This window comes from Chanos chanos, chromosome 7 (genome assembly GCF_902362185.1).
Source record: "Chanos chanos chromosome 7, fChaCha1.1, whole genome shotgun sequence".
NCBI lineage: Eukaryota > Metazoa > Chordata > Actinopteri > Gonorynchiformes > Chanidae > Chanos > Chanos chanos.
This window is the reverse complement of record NC_044501.1, coordinates 31,618,760-31,635,777: the sequence shown is the minus strand read 5'-3', so window position 1 is coordinate 31,635,777 and position 17,018 is coordinate 31,618,760. Positions and strand designations below refer to the sequence as shown.

Genomic DNA, 17,018 nt, shown 5'->3' with positions numbered 1-17,018 from the left:
CCAGAGGGAAGTAATAGTTGGAGGATTTCTGTCCTTCTCGCAAATTTGATTGAAGTCTGTAATTCTTTTTCACCCGTTGGCTAAACCACTAAATCAGGGGAAAGATGGATAGATATTAAGACATCATTCATCATTTTTTCCCCCCTGATGCTTAAGGCCATCATTATCACCCTCTTTTTTTTTCTCGCTATATCCTCTCCCCTTTCTTCTTCCTTTCTTCATTGTATATGGTCGTCTTGCATATTCTCATCTTCCTCTCTCTCTCTCTAAAAAAAAAACAAGAACAAAAAACTCTGCATAAAGAATACATACAGTTTTTTAAAATCTCAATACCACTTTCCTTTCTCTTTTTCCTCTCTGTCTGGAGCTCAGCTCCATTTCAACGCATTTTTCAATGGCCCCATGCGGATAGAAACCTGTCATCATAAGTGGCTTAGTGTACTCACGTTTCTTACTATCTCAGAAGAGAGAGAGAGAGAGAGAGTGAAAGAGAGAGAGATGGAATGAGATTGGATTTACGTCGCTCGCTAGACAAAGGATGCCAGCCATCAGCTGTATTTGCTACTGTAGGGAGTAAGGGTGTTCTGTTGTATTTGCTGTGTTTCTAAACTTGTCAGGGCTTACGTTAAGCAGTCAAACGCTACGTAGAATCTGCTCGACAATGTTTATGTTGAGGTTGCAAATGCAACATAGGTTCAACATTGACTATATTCAGTGCCTCATTTTTTTTTTTTTCGTTGTTTGGACATATTACACAAAAGAGCATTGCTCAGTAACACTGACTGTTCACTCCCGGTGAACATCATTTTAAGTTATCATGTCATTCGCAGTCTATTTACAGTCCTGAAAATTGCTTCGGGCTTAACTTTTTTAGGCCTGTGATGACCCCTTGCATAATTTGGCAGTCATACTGAACCTTTTGCCTTCGGGGATGTTCTTACCCAGCTGTGCCAGGGTTGTAGCTCTGCACGCCAGGGTAAAATCTATCTTGGGCATCTGCTGTGTTGGCACTCTCCTGCTAGCCTTCTGCACAGTGCAGAGTTCCCTCTTTTAATGAAATGCAATTGATTTGATGCGCTTTAGAAGTGTTTCAAATGAGAACGGATGTGAGAGGATGAAAGGTTTCGGGCACGTATGTGCCGTGATGTCACTACTTTGACGTGATAAAAAAATGAAAGGGCTGTGTTTCTTTAAGCGTTGTGTCTGCCTTTAAGAACATAAAAAGCAAAGCTCTTACATAAGAATGTACATTTAAAGTTTTATTTTAATATTTAGCATCCCGTTGAAGTTGCTTTAAGCGCGTATGTCTTTGTAGGCACAAGAGGAAATGCACATTGTTCAAGATGTTTGGTCGTCAGTGTTGGTTTTATTGTTTGTTCTCAGTCGTGTGTCATGCTATTATTACATGTCTTGTTCATATTTTAAAGTTAATCTGATGACCACACAGTTCTGTATAGCTCTGGGTCTAAATGACATCTAACGTTTTTACGCTCATTTCTCTGTTTTAGCCCTTTTATCGCTTTCTTTCATGTCTTGAAGCAAAGAGGTTTCATGTAAATGTTGACATATTTTAAATTCTTATCAGTTCCCAGACCGCGCTGTAGCAAACAGAAAAGCGCTTTGTTTGGATTTGTTTCATCCAAGACGTCTCTTAGCAACCAAGTTTGTATCTTTAACTATTCCCAGATACTTTTATCAGAGATTCAGTTTATTTCCTATTTGCATTTGAAATCTCAGGGTAGATGTATTTGTATATTCAACTTCTTCTCGGATAAGTGAAAAGAAGTCTTTGTACAGTTTCCAAAGGCTATGGTTTCCAAAGTCGATGCAGCAGCAAGAGAGCACTATTGCATGTATTTTTTGTTTCCCCTCACAGTTTTGCATGAACTCGTATTCCCTTTGTCGAAAACTTGTAAATTTAATACTGTGTATTACATTTTCACCAAAGCTTTGTATGTCTAAGAGGCTCTGTGTCCTTTGAGTGCCACACAAAAGCCCTGTCCGTAAAATCACCTGGCCTTTTTGTGGCGCAGCAATTCCTGGTAAATTCAGACAAATGGCATTGATGTAGCTGGACGTAATAGATGACCTTTTCCTCAGCCAAAAGAGGGTGGCCAAGGTTAATGATGAACACTGCTTTTGGAATCCTGCCAGAGGTGAGGAGTCCCATAGAAGACAACAACAGGGCTCCGGCAATATCCGTCTGATTCACAACCAAAGGCACAACACCATTAACACTAAATGAGGAACCCTGAGAAGAAGTGTTAACGATTTTTTTTTTTTTTTTTTAGCTACACATAAAGTCAGCAGTTAAAGAGGAGGATTAACGAGGAGCGTTGTTTCTCTCTACAAGACAAAATGGAGACCACCCGCCCTCAGTGTCCTTACCCTGTCTCTTTCTTGAATTTTCTTCCTTTCTCTTTTGCTCTCTAGTCACTGGTCTCCTCGGTTACCCACGGTCAAGTGAAAGTAGTTTGCTGAAAACTTTTGCAAAAAGATAAGGAGTCTTCAATTACAGACCTTAAAGGAGTTCTGAGGCAAGAGAGAGAGTGAGTCTTATCTGCACCTTGTTCAGAACTCTTCGTCTTGGTGGACAATTCTGCTGATGTTTGGGAGCAGATAAACCAAAGCCAGGATGTCATTTGTCTAATGAAACGGACAGATATTTATAAAACTTTCTCAGTTAGACATTGATTTATTTCTCTTAGCTGAGGGCGAGCTTGAGACAACAAGTGGGCAATTTTTTTTTGCTTTATGTAGATAATCACATACTTCAAATGAGAAATCAGCTGCACTGGAATTTTAATCAAAGGAGAATAGGTAATCTGGGGGCGGGGGGGGGGGGACCCTCAGTAGGAGGGGAATTATGAAATTACTGGAGACGCTGTAAATGTTGCTGCCTCTGTATGTTTATGTCTCACCATCTGACCTGAGGATGGTTCACATTAGCACATTGCTGGAAGGTCAACTTAGCACCTTCTACTCTGCAGATGCTAGCACGACATGTCTTCCCAGGCTGACAGTATGTGTTTAAACCCTTTCCAATATAAGTTGAAGGACCCATGATTGCTCTATCTGTGATGTATCACAAGGGTACAGTTTCTGTGTACGCTGAAAAAAAAAACACTGACAATCAGTGGCGTTTTACTATCCAGTTGGAGAAATCCTCTCCATTTATCACAGTCCGGCTCAATTACGGTCGCCTGAAACTTCAGGGCAAAGAGCTCATCCCCTAGACAATTCCATCAGCAGTTTTCCTAAATCTTTCTCTCTGTGAAAATCGTTCATTTTGATTGGGTGTTGGTTTTTGCACTAGCCATAAAGAACTGCTAGAGCGCACCCGGGGAGAAGTGAAGTGTTAGGATGTGTTTGATGGTGTAAGCTGAATGAAGCCTCATAGTTGGACTCCAAGCTAGAATGCAACAGAAATGTTTCTGGAACCGTCTTTGTGGGTCAGATGTGAAATATGAAAATAAGGGAGGGGGGGGGGTATGTTTTCATTTTTTGTTTGTTTTTTGGGGGGGGGGGGGGTTCAATTTGATTTTTAGAAATTACAAAGATAATGCAGTTATTTTTCTGTTAGGGTTTAATTTCGTCATTGTGAATAATTCACTGGTTTGATTAGAAAAAATGTTTACAATCAATATGTAATCAATTATGAGTTGTACTGAACCATCCGGGTATCGTATGAGCCGCATGAATGCACTGAAGCTAATTCATATACTTTCTTTTTTCAATATTCTATGCCTTCAAGTAACATCCTGTTACTGCTAGAAAACCACTTACTCCTCACAGTGCAGCCATTACTAAAGTCCCTCTGTTTTATCCAGCTCTGCCTTCTGTTTTTTTTTTTTTTCATTAACTACAGAGGCTAGTAGCATTGAAGACCAACAACCTCTCTTTAATAGCATTTGCGTCATCTGAACTATCGAACAACCCGGCGCTTGAACCTTCTCAGCCCTGACTGGAAGTCAATCACGTCACTAATTCCTAACATACTAACCAGATCAACCAAGCTGAGAGCAGAAGACCATCACTGCTTGGGTTTATGGTGCAACCCAACATTAATAGCCTCCACTAATGTTCTTCATCTGGAGACCAATTTCTACTGGGCTGGATCCATATGCCTTGAATTCAATTTAACCCCTTGATAAATGCAGTCATAATCCTTATCTGCTTGAACTGCAGTCCTTTTGGCCTTATGGTTTGGATTTACTGGTTTAGACGGTCAAGCTGCCAGTGCATCTTACTCAACATACTTTTGTATCAGTGTAGCTAAAGTCATCAGAGTGGGAAATCTGAGGGGGTTTTTTGCAGCATGAATTGTGTGTGTAAGGGACTGATTTACGGGATTGCTACTGATTTGGCATGAACGGATCTCTTCTGAAGCTCAAAGATTTTACTTATATATATATTTTTTTTTATCTTGTTTAATGACAAAGCTCGTGAAAGAGTATTCATACACACAACCCCTCAAAAAGACTTCCCATTTCAATTGTATATGACTAGTGTACTTTGTATCCTGTGTGCTGGCCTAAGTCAAACTTCGACTGAGAAGTGGCGGATCTTGGGGGGGGGAATGGAAGACTGTGTCAGAAGTGCACCTTTGTGCTGTTTGCTTCCCTCAGCGTGGGAGCCAACTACTGTGTGTCAGGGGCCACCAAAGACTAATGGGATATGAAAGTGTTGCGGGGTGTATCAGGGTATGCGCGGTCCAGATCTGAACGCCTAGTTTTATCGACACTTCAGCGGGAGAATGCTTAGATCTTCAAAAAAACACCCTCTCTGAAGCTACGGCATATCGACAAACACGTGTTGCATTATACATAAGGACATTATTGTTTCTGTCAGCGCTTCCCTCTCTCTCTCTCTCTCTCTCTCTTTTTTTTTTTGGGCAGCTAGCTCAGGTGTCCAAATCAGATTATAATAACTCACACAGAGGAGACCCCAGAAGTTTCTGAGGATCTTATTTATTTATTTATTTAAGCTATAAATTGTTAGATATTGAAGATATCATTTTTTTTTCTTTTATAATGGATTGTAGGTGCGTCTAGAGGTTTTTTGATGTCTATCTTTTTCCAATTATGTATTCGATGGGGCTCCATCTTGTGAACTGGGAAATATCTCTCCCAGTTTACTCATGGGGCAGTTCCAAAGTGGATATTGAAAGAGATTCAGAGAAAGCAATTTTCTGTCAGGCATTCACAGGCACTTTCTGCCCTTCAGTAAAGATCAATAAAAATGTCAAAACATCAAGCGCAGGAGAGTTCTCTTAAAAAAAAAAAAAATCCATTGCCGTGAGGCTAAGCGAAAGTTTGTTGCCTTGTCTATAACCGTTCGTTCTGTGGGATATTACTTTCGTACTTGGGCCAATGTAAGCATCATTGGTCAATTCAATCAAATGCTCAACCCCCCCCCCCCCCCCCCCCCCCCAGCCACCCCCCTCCCCTTTATGAAAATGTCATAAATGCTATTCAGTCACTGTTCTCTCCTCCCTATGTTATCAACACTTTCTGGAGGTAGAAGTCGACATTTACTAATGATTCTTGTAAAAAGCTTAGGTGCAGTCTTGGGTGCAGTTATTTTGTTTGGGTTTTTTGTTTGTTTGTTTGTTTTTTTAAACTCTGTTTTAATTATTTATTTTAGATTTAGGAACTCTTTAAGACTGTATTTATGTTGTATATTTATAAAGGTCTGATACCAGTTTATTGATGTATGGGCAATCCAGTGCTCTTATTCTCTCTGACAGTGGTTAATATTCTCTCTTTGACAGTGATTAATATTCTCTCTCTGACAGTGGTTAGTATTCTCTCTCTGACAGTGGTTAGTATTGTCTCTCTCTGACAGTGGTTAATATTGTCTCTCTGACAGTGGTTAGTATTCTCCCTCTGACAGTGATTAGTATTGTCTCTGTCTGACAGTGGTTAGTATTGTCTCTCTCTCTCTCTCTCTCTCTCACAGTGGTTAGTATTCTCTCTCTGACAGTGGTTAGTATTGTCTCTCTCTGACAGTGGTTAATATTGTCTCTCTGACAGTGGTTAGTATTCTCCCTCTGACAGTGATTAGTATTGTCTCTCTCTGACAGTGGTTAGTATTCTCTCTCTGACAGTGATTAGTATTGTCTCTCTCTGACAGTGATTAGTATTGTCTCTCTCTGACAGTGGTTAGTATTGTCTCTCTCTGACAGTGATTAGTATTGTCTCTGACAGTGATTAGTATTCTCTCTCTCTGACAGTGGTTAATATTCTCTTTCTGACAGTGATTAGTATTCTCTCTCTCTGACAGTGGTTAATATTGTCTCTCTGACAGTGATTAGTATTCTCTCTCTGACAGTGATTAGTATTCTCTGTCTGACAGTGATTAGTATTCTCTCTCTGACAGTGATTAATATTCTCTCTCTGACAGTGATTAGTATTTTCTCTCTGACAGTGATTAGTATTCTCTCTTTCTGACCATGATTAGTATTCTCTCTCTGACAGTGGTTAGTATTCTCTTTCTGACCGTGATGAGTATTCTCTCTCTGACAGTGGTTAGGTTAGTATTCTCTAACTGTAGCAGGGCTTATAAGGCCAGTGAATGAGGCAACAGACTACAGGGCAGAAGCTATAGCTTTAATATTTTAGCAGTGTACAGAGCCAGGTACCCTGCTGCCTCTGCTCTAGCAGGGGAGGGTTTAGCAGAAAGCAGGCCAGGGATTAGAGCCCAAGCCCAGCCCATCACTCAAGCACAGTTTGGTCTAGAAGTGAGTGTCTATATTCTAATATTCTAATGAGCACTGTCTAGCTTTCTGACACAACACAGACTCAGCCTCATTGCATCTCATGGAATCTGCATTCATGTGGCTTCTCTACTGTATATACTAGTTATGCCAGTACTAGATGTATCAAAGTTATGCCAGTGCTAGGTATCCCAAAGTTATTACTGTATATACTAACTATTCTGTGTAAACTAAATATACTGAAGTTATTACTGTTTATTGTTACTGTTTTCTTTTTTAAATTAAAATAGAGAGAGAGGTGGAGAATTGGCATGGGGGGTGGGGTATGTGGTGTTCTTATAACTTCTGTCAATGTTGCTTTTGGTATACAGTTTTCAAAGTCTGTCCCCTAGAAATTACATATTGAAACGTTTGAAAGCATATTGCTACTTCCAACTGCAGTAACATTACAATCAACTTGCGGTTGTCATGGCTACCACTCGTTTTTAAGTACCGTTAGACTTTGCAGGGGCCTTACTTTATATGGGTCTGAAATTCTATCATGTGCCAATGTGAATTTGTTGCACTGTAAAAGGGGAAACCATTAGTGTGATGTATGAATACAGTTGCCTGACTATGAGGTCAACAGTGAGATATTGGAGTTGGAACTCCAGGGACAGCAAGGTAGCCATTGAATGTCAGTGTTGCAGCCATTAGCCTATTTTCTGCCAAAAGCAGCGGACTGTGCTTTGTGGTTTCTCCTTTATCCATTTGTTTTCCTTTATTTTAGTTATGTTTTATGGGTAGTCGAACAGATTTCTGGTCTACAATGATCATACAGTATTCGGTTATAAAATCAAGGACATCTTTGTCATTAATAATGGAAAACTGCATTTCTCAAACCATTCATCTGCACATGTGATGCATTGTATCAGAATCTAGCAAAAGAAGCTAACATAGTAGCATACGTTAATAGCTAATGTTAGCGTCTAAAGGGTTGACACAGGTGTGAGGCTAGCTGTTGTGAATGCTTCAGTGTGTTTGGATGGTCGGGTGTGCTAGGCTTGGTTCAGCTTAATTAAAGACTAATCGAAGTCAATCTATTCAATAATATGGCATGTTCACGTTTGGAATATTAAATCTCTTATGAAATACACAACGCAGGGCCGTGGTAAACTGTGTCAAGGCGGCAGCTGGCTTAAATGGATACATTGATGTATTACAGGCTTGACACTGATGCTGACAATGTGTTACAAACGATTCCAGAAATGGGTTTTAGCACCATTTTCTATTTTTCACCAGGGATTGAAGCAGCAGGAAATGGAAGCTTCATAAATTATTACTATTGTGTTAATAAGGTCTTGTCAAACACAGTGCTCTAAAATGGCCTTAAAAAACAGCTATGGTACACTCTGGACATTTTCTGCTTGAAGTCAACGTTTTATGCTTTTATTTGATACAGAAGGTTTTATATTCTTTATATCCGCATTGGTTTTTTTTGTTTGTTTTTTTTATCTTTTACAATTATTTCAATGCTCCTTTATGGCATCTCCGAGGTGTGGAAACAGTATTCCTTTGAGGGGTATGCTAGAGAGACTCAGGGGTCAAAATTCATTTGAGGGAGCAAGCTCCTCTTGGAAGGGAAAAAAAAGAGAGAGAGAGAAAAATCCCAGTACTCCCTGGAGTACTGTTGCTGAAATACATCAGTCTCCTCAAGGAGTGATAGATGAGATACACCTTACATTTCAAAACACAATGCTAACCATCTCATTTCATTCCTCAATGCGTCCTCTCCATACAGACACATGGAAACGAATTAGAGAGAGCGCACCAACTACAGGTTTTAATGGATCCACGTGACTGCATTAAAAATCATAACCATAAAAAAAGGGGTTTTTTTTTGTCGGGTCCCCCCCCCCCCCCGTTCGCCGCAATGGATTATCCAGGATCAGAAATGAGCATCTGAGGAGTTGAGTTAATTGAAGTTAATGACAGAATTCTGTCAGAGGTTTGGCTTTGACTGATGATGATAATTGAAGTGAAGGTAATTAGCAGTTTGGTGGCTGTTCGGCGTGTGGGTAGTGATGTCATATGAAGGACCCAGTGCTATTCTGAGCTTGTGCAGTGAATTTTGATAGCTCCCAGGCTATCTGTCGTTATTAACTTTGGATGTATTGTTTTTATTACCGAATATTATGGCAAAAATTATTATGCTCCAAGGCTCAACTTGTTATTTTAAGGAATCCTCCCTCACAAACAGTATCTCTCTCTCTCTCTCTCCCTCTCTCTCTCTCCCTCTCTCCATTTGTTTCTCACACATTTTCCCTCTCTTTTTTCTCTCCTCTCTCTTGCCCTTCCTTTCACCTCTTATTTCACACTCTCCCAACTCCACCCTGCCTCTTCATCTGCCATATCTCCTATCTTTACTCCTCTTCGTTTCTGTATCTCCTTCCATTTTTCCTCTTTCGTCTCACTAACAGTTGCTGCCAGTCAGTCCATCGCTGCTGGTGTTAGTGTGCCATGACCTCTCCGAATAGCAGGCCCGTAATCGCCTGTCATCACTGATTCATGGACAGAGACGCTCTCCTCTTCCTTTTCCTCTCCTCTCCTCTCTTCTCCCCACCTCCTCTCTCTCCAACACTACACTCCAGGGCCACGCTGGCCCCGCCTCCCAAGCAACGGTCTGCGAGGGTGTAACATCTACAGATGGTGCTGAGCAGTGTGTGAGCAGTCAGTCTACTACGAGAGAGGGAGAGAGAGAGAGAGAGAGAGTGTGTGTGTGTGAGAGTGTGGATGTGTGAGAGAGGAAGAGGGAGCCAAGAAGCGCTGAAGTGAGTGAAAGACACAGTTCACGAGGAGGAGAGAGAGAAGGAGAGAGAGAGAGAGAGAGCTCAGCACCTCTGGCGACACACAAACGCCTCTGAGGAAATATTTATGACCTGAGTGAGGTGCGGTCTTCCTCACGCAGACAGCCAGGATCCCCAGCGAGGAGCTCCTCTCAAAGCACCCCCCTGTGTAGCATTGTAGGGAGCTGACTCCCCCAAGGCAAGCAGGCAGGAGGCAGGCAAACCAAAGCAGGACTTAAAGAACGTGGCCCCAGGGGAGAAAGTTCTGCTCCATCAGAGGGCCTTTTGAGGATTAAGCATCAAGTCTCTCCTCCCTGGAGCAAGGAGCAAGCAGAACCCCCAAACATGAGCTGCAGAAAGAGATGCAAGAGGGAATTACTGAAGTTTGCCCAATACCTCTTCAGACTCATAACTGGCACACTAAATACAGGTAAAGTCTTAATGTTTTTTTTCTTTTTCTTTCTTTTTTTTTTTTTTTTTAATCTGAGTCTATGGACAGAGTTTTGGATTATGCTGCTTGCTCCACAAGAGTTCCTAATCTTGTTTGGCGTAAAACTTGACGTCAGTAGGTGAACATTTTGTGGACTTATTCATTCATTCATTCATTCATTTTTAGCAATGAAAAAAGTTATCATGTTATCACCCTTCAGCGTATTCCCTGGCTCTGTGTGTGTGCGTGTGTGAGCGTGTGTGTGCTTCTTTGTGTGTCTGCATGTGTGCCTGGGTGTATATGTGTCTGTGTGTGAACACACAGAGGGAGAAAGTGGAACTGTAAGAAGAAGACAATTAATCTGTTTAGTGCATATCGTTTGAACTATACATAAACCTGAATGTCATTCCTAATTCAAAGGGTCCTGTGCACAGTGCAAGTGTCAAACCTAGAGTGCACAATCTGAATCAGATCCACTTTTGACCTTCATTAAGCAGCTCTTTCATGGTAATCATTTTAATCAAGTTAATTAATGCCAATCCATTAGAGTGTGATTTTGAAAACAAATTTTGCAGTGTGTCAGCAGCTTTGAGTTCAAACTGTGGATGTATCTCACTCCTTACACTGCAGTATTTTTAGATGTGTTTATGAAAACATCTCTTGAACCCTTCAAACACACTCTATTTCAGTTAGATAACTGATATTTTTACCCAGTGGTCTGGTATGTTAATCTGGTAAGAGCACTTAAGCTTCTGTGAAGGGTTTATTGACATTTTACATGATGACTGAAAGTATTCACTGATGAATGCTTAACCTGGCTTTGTGACCTTGAGAGATGCTGGATTTGCTCATCAGTTCAAACCTTTCGTACCTGTGTTGGGCATTCAAAGAAAAGGCAAAAGGTCATACTCAGCTTTCCTGTTATGCATGAAACAAATATGATATTACATGTTCTCAATTTGTTTTAGCAATGGTTTTCAATAATCCTTGCGTATGACTGATAACTGAAGTCACCTTGCTACTTACAGTAGATTTTTTTATTTTTTTAATGATAATCTTCTTACTTTGCTGCAGACTTTTGGTTTTGCAAGTGATTCTGATTACCTTAGTAACTGGATTGAAAATGACTCTGTGAGATTAAATTAGATTAGTCTGGATTATATTGGATTTCTACAGATTATAGCCTGACATATACTGTATAAGGATAATGCTACAGTAGAATGCACAAGAAAATCACATTAGAAGAACACATGCCTGAATGTGTCCATTGCAGTTTTTGGTCAAAGCTCTTACTGCATGTCTGTTGTGAGATTGTAGATCTGCAAGATAATCCTCCTGTTGTAACTTGATACATACAGACCAGAGGATTAGCTGTGTTATATTTTTTTATTTGTTTATTATATGTTACTTATTTGTTTATTTCAGTGAGTTCATTCTTCATTTTAATAACATGTTGCAGATTTTTTTTTTTTAAAGCTTTTATCTGACACCACTGGCTTGATGCCATGATATGATGTGTCCAAACAGAGTATCAAATGTAGCGGTCCAATGTCATTCAGCACTTGTGACATTGAAGCCTCTAGAAAGTGCCTGCGATTGACATATTTTTAGATTCAGTGGCCCGCGAATGATTGATATGACATACTGAAGCATGTCAAATTGAAAAACTGACTCGAAGATCTTTTTTTGTTGTTGTTTTTTTTTTTTTTTTTTAACCACCTTACGAAGTTCTCCACAGAAAATATTCATTCATCTTTCCCCTCAGTATGAAGAGGAAAGATGAAAGAGGATGAAGCACGGGTCAGTGTTAGCAGGAGATTTTAAGCAGAGGTTAGTGTTCCCTTTGCTGGATTAGAGTGTTTGATCACTGTGATGGAGAATGTGTGGAGAATGTTCTCTCACTGTATTCCTCTGTTGATTGGGGTCATGTGTCAGTGAAGCTAACTGAACACTTTTTTGTTTTTTGTTTTTTCCCCTTTAAAACAGTACACGGACATGGCTGAGTACCGCTGTGCTCACGCTTGACTTTGTGTGAGAATATCTGTCAGAGGCTTTTTTTTTGTTTAGAGGATGTACACATCTGCCTTCAGCGAGTACGCGCAAATTATAACGGCCACACACCGAGGTTCATATGGTTGGGAGAAGGCAGTAACGTGTCAGTGTAAGCAAGAAATGAAATATTGAAGTTTAATTCCATTGTTATTGAAGGAATGACTGACACAATCTCTGTGACGTAAGTTACAGGACTAAGAGATGCTCTCCAGGGCTGGTCGAGAACAGGAATGCTCCAGCGACCATTCTTAATGAGGGCTTCAGTAGATGGAAGTGTGCATATGTTAGCCTTCCTGTGTGACTTAGATCAATAGTGTACAGAAAACCAATACTATAAAATTCTGCAGACTACTTCACATTCTGCCCATGTACTTGAACATAATACTGAGGGAATCTTCGAGACGACCATAAACCACTTTTTTTTTCCCGATTTCAAAGTAGTATAGAAGTGAGAATTGTTCTCAGTGGTGCAGTACAGATAATTAGTTATGAAAATGTAACCTCTGTAGACATGATTGGCTTTAACATACCAAATGATAAATGTCATTTGAAGATTGGTTGTAATTCAACAGTCATGAATGATTTAGCTTCCCATTGTTGTCTGTGGCTTATCAATGAATAGCAGAGCATATCAATAATGAATAACTCCTGCTAGAGTGGTTGAGCAGTATCTCTCCTAACAGTCAGCCCTGTCCCTGTTACATTGCTAAGTCATCGAAACTGTGTGTTGTTACTGACAGCCTAGCTCACATCAAGCCAGTCAGACTGTTGCTTAGCAAGAACAGCCTGCCTCTCCGTCTTATACCGACATCGTTATGAGGTAATCACATCGATTAATCTGACACAATATACGCACTGATGTGCGTTGAGTGGAGGTGCTGTGATACGTGTTTTGTATCCGATTATCGTCAAACGTCTCCGATATCTTCCATTGGCACCGATATTAATATTGCAAGACAATATGTGTAGATGGATTGTGTAGATGTGTAATAGTTAAGTTCCTCTGAGAGAAGCATTGTTCTGCACTTCTTAGCAATACACACTTTTATTACCAAGTCTATTTCTAGACTTGCTGACTGTAAGAAAGGTGATTAATCAAGGAGTACCATTGAAGCTGTACTACAAAGCTTAAGCTGTCCCGTATCAGGAAACAGCGTATCCACAAGTGAAACAGCGTATCCACATATGGAATGGCACGAGTTTAAGACATGAGGCATGTACCATGAATGTCACCGACATCATGCAAGTAACGTCCAAGAAACTGAAAGAATATTGACCTTCAACCTGAAGATCATGAATTCTATTTTTAGCTGCAATTTATGTTTCACAGAGTTTATGTTAATTAATCTACACAAATGCAAGTAGTGATAAACGGCTGGGCCAGTTTTATAATTGAGTTCATTGTTCCAGAACGAGTGGTTTCAAATGGGTTCACTGACTTATTTCCTAGAAAAATGTTGAATTTGTATTCTTCTCCTCGCAGTCCTTCTGAGAGTTTACTGCTGATTACATCTCACCTTGTTTTTGTTGTTGTTCTTGTTTTTATCCCCCTCCAATTGTGTCCATAGTGGTGAAGGAATCAGAATCCCATTGCTGTTCTACGTCACATGTTCCATGCTCAGCATTTTTCAATTGTGGGAGTAGACTTCAAATCAAATATTCATGAAAAAGAAAATCTGAGAGGGATTGAATCTCAGCGGGCTTTTACAGCCAAATATACCCAACCCCCCCCCCCCTTTTTTTTTTAACCTAAAACTCTTAATTTACGACAATTGAACCGTTGTGGTTACGTCACAGAGGGAATTTCTTTGTCTTCGAGGGCCAGTTTAATTGAATTTGAACCATTTAATTGAAGAACCGCGTCTTGGTTTTCTGGAACCTACTGCAGAGCTCTGATGATGTATTCTTCCTTCAGAAGAAGAGAGACTGGCCAGCTCTCTGCTCTCTTTCTAAGTCCGCATTTGGACCTTGTTTACAGTAAATTTCATCTGTTGACTTTAAACAGCGATGTGATGTCAGTGAGTCACGGCTGCCATTTGTTATGTTCCCCAATAAATCTTCACCTCAGTCCTCGCCCGTTAATGCTCAAACGCTTCTGTACATTTTCACGTCTTTTTTTTTTTTTCCTCTTCACAAAGCACATTTGCTTGATGCGATGCCTCTATGCCATAAATCATACATCTTTTTTTTCCCCTTTCTTCTGATCGGAGTCACACCTCCATTTTTTGTCGTTCTCCTCTGTATTGGTTGCCTGGTGAGCTTTCAGCTGTCACCCATGTCAGCCTCTGTAATACATCATCCTTTTTTCAGGAAGACGGGTCGAGATGTTTGGCACCGATTCCGGAACATTGTCTGCTTTCTGTCTTTGGGGAAAAGAAGCAAAAAAAATGGACTCTCTTCTCTAATCTTGGTTTGAAGCTTCTGGACAACTCGGAATGAGTTTTGGCGTGTTCTATTTCTACGCTAACCACAACGGAACACATTGAGATTGGTTGGAAAGCATCACTCTGGACAGCTATTGATTTCAAGTGATTTGATTTAGTTCGTCAATGAAATTACCCGAGGTCCCTCAAGCCAAATATCTCCTTACACACGCAAAGATACTCTCTTTTGCCACTCCAACAACCATGAGTATCGTGAATGATAACAAGCAGTTTTAGAGCCCAATGTGACTTGATGTGTCTGGTGCATTTGAAACACATCTTAATGCTCTGGCACTATCCTATCTATCTTAAATGATGTGTGAGTACAATGATGAACTTGCTTTTGCTACCTGACCCATAGATTATAGATATCTGTTGGGGGTTATCTTGCTCGAACAAAAGTTTATTTGATGTAACTACATTGAGGAGACTGTTCTAATTCCAACTGCTCTTTCAATTAAGATTTGATTAGATTAGAGCTCCCTGTTAGCCTGTTTTTAATTTTGATTGATTAATCTGTGCTCATCTTCAATAAGCATCTTTACCATTTTGTTATAATCCCTCAGTCAAGAATCCAGGGTGACCTTTGGTGGGTTAGTTTTTGTGACTTTTTTTGGTTGCGAAAGCAGTGAGATTTGTTATTTTTCTCTGCCACATGAGCATGATGGCGTCATTCTTGTTTTATGGGCTAAAATGAGATTATCTCATTGAGAGAGATTTTGTGTATAGTCTAAATCACCAAACTGCTTCTTTCAGGGAAAGAGGAAGAAATTGAGATATTCCTCACTGATGTGTGAGGGTACAGTGATACGTTTCTAGCAAATGTCGCTTAGATGGTGTTTGTGTGTGTGTGTGTGTGTGTGTGTGTGTGTGTGTGGATGCCGCAACATGACATGAGCCGTCTTGGCTTTCCTCTCTTTGGTTTCCTGACAGCTATTACCAGGTCATGTTCCAGTCCTCTTCTCGGAGACTACGCAGCCTGTACCACATAATCCCTGACCAAACACTGAATTTTTAATCCACACACTGGCACTTTGTGTCTTCTACAGAGCATTGTAAGGCTCTCTTTGAAATGGCCCAAAGCGAGTTCAGGCAATGACTATAAGTTCCAAAGCACTAAGCGGTTTTGTTTTTTACTACGTGATATATTTTCTACTTGTCTGGTTTTTTTTGTTGTTGTTGTTTTTTCTTTTTTTTTCGTTGAGAGTGTTGCTTATTTTGGTTCATTTTCTTCATAATTTGATTATTAGAACTTTATTGTGGTAATACGGTTATGGTAAACAGGCATATGAATTGCCTACTGTTTACTCACCATAAATATCAGTATATTCCACATGTTATTCATAACACAGAAAACAAAATCCAAGCAATGCTGATGTATCTGAAAATTGCAGCATAAAACAATTTCCCACCCTACAGGAACAGGGCCAAGAGGCGATACATGTATATGTATGAATATCATAACAGTATGCAGAAAACTGTGAGAGAAACCCTCAGTAACCAGTGTAGAAAAAAAAAAAACTATTAAAAATCTATATGAAACAAGCTACATCCACACACCCTGAAAATGATTCAGGCAGACCGTGTCATTTTACAGAGTAACCATGACGAAAAATAATGGAGAAGACCGAAAAAAAGCAGCGTAGGATTCATACCACAGAATGACTTCCTAGCAAATGGACATTGAAAGTAGGCCAACACCTCAGTATCAAGTTCCCCCAGACAAGCCTTCTCCCTTTCACATACTGTATATAGAAAAATCATCTCACCCCATCAATGTCTTACAAGTGGTTGGAGTTAATCCTTTGAGATAGTATGTCCACCAGCTGAAAACCTTTTGTTTACCTTTTGTTCTGATGACCCGTTACACTTTACCAGCTACTGTGTCCTTTTCTAGCCAGTTAAGCTGTACAGTAACAGAGAATAATTGGTTTTATAAATGAATATTAAGCTGTTATCATGCACAGAGAATGCATTTAATGTTTTTTTGCCAGAGGTTGGCAGTCATGAGAAACTCTTATGTTTCCTAAACGAGAAGGTCAAGCGCTGTTTTGTTCTCTTTCTAAGAACTGCGCCGCTATGAAAATTAGCGTCCACAGGTAAATCCGATCAGTAGCACGTTGACCTTTCACTGTGTCCCCAGTCTCACACCTGACCACCCCTGGCACCGCAGCACAGGAGAAACGATCCAGAAAGCTGTGTAGCCAAGGGCATAACTCATTGGTTCTTTGTTAACGGACACGTTTTGTGCCCTCATAGAGTTACCTTCCCATTGTGTTAGCCAGACTCAGCGACATTTTTTTTTTTTTTTTTTTTTTTTGCCTTTGGTGCCCAGATGGCAGACTGCCATTGAACTGGCACGCCGAAGTGTATGATAACCTAGTGAGATTTTAAACCTTATCGGGCATTAAATCTCCATAAACCTAAGTGCCTTTCTTACAAATTCATACTTAACAGCTACCAGGTCCCCTCTTAAACTGAAGCCAAAGGAATCTTCATGGAGTTTGTTATATCTTGTATTTTTTTGCCAATGGATTAAGTCGGGTTTACGATGAGATTTCAAACCCAAG

At 40.2% G+C, this 17,018-nt stretch overlaps 1 protein-coding gene across 2 annotated transcripts in view; it reads left to right on the top strand.

Moving 5' to 3' along the window:
• Positions 1-17,018, top strand: part of kcnip4a (potassium voltage-gated channel interacting protein 4a) — a 108,538-nt gene that overhangs the window by 16,348 nt on the left and 75,172 nt on the right. Inside the window, exon 1 of one of the 2 annotated variants that reach the window (XM_030779881.1) lies at positions 9,889-9,973. The exons of the other annotated variant lie outside the window; for it this stretch is intronic. Coding sequence (XP_030635741.1) covers positions 9,889-9,973 — 85 coding nt within the window. Of the gene's footprint in view, positions 1-9,888; positions 9,974-17,018 lie in introns of those variants that run through there. 2 annotated transcript variants of the gene reach the window in all.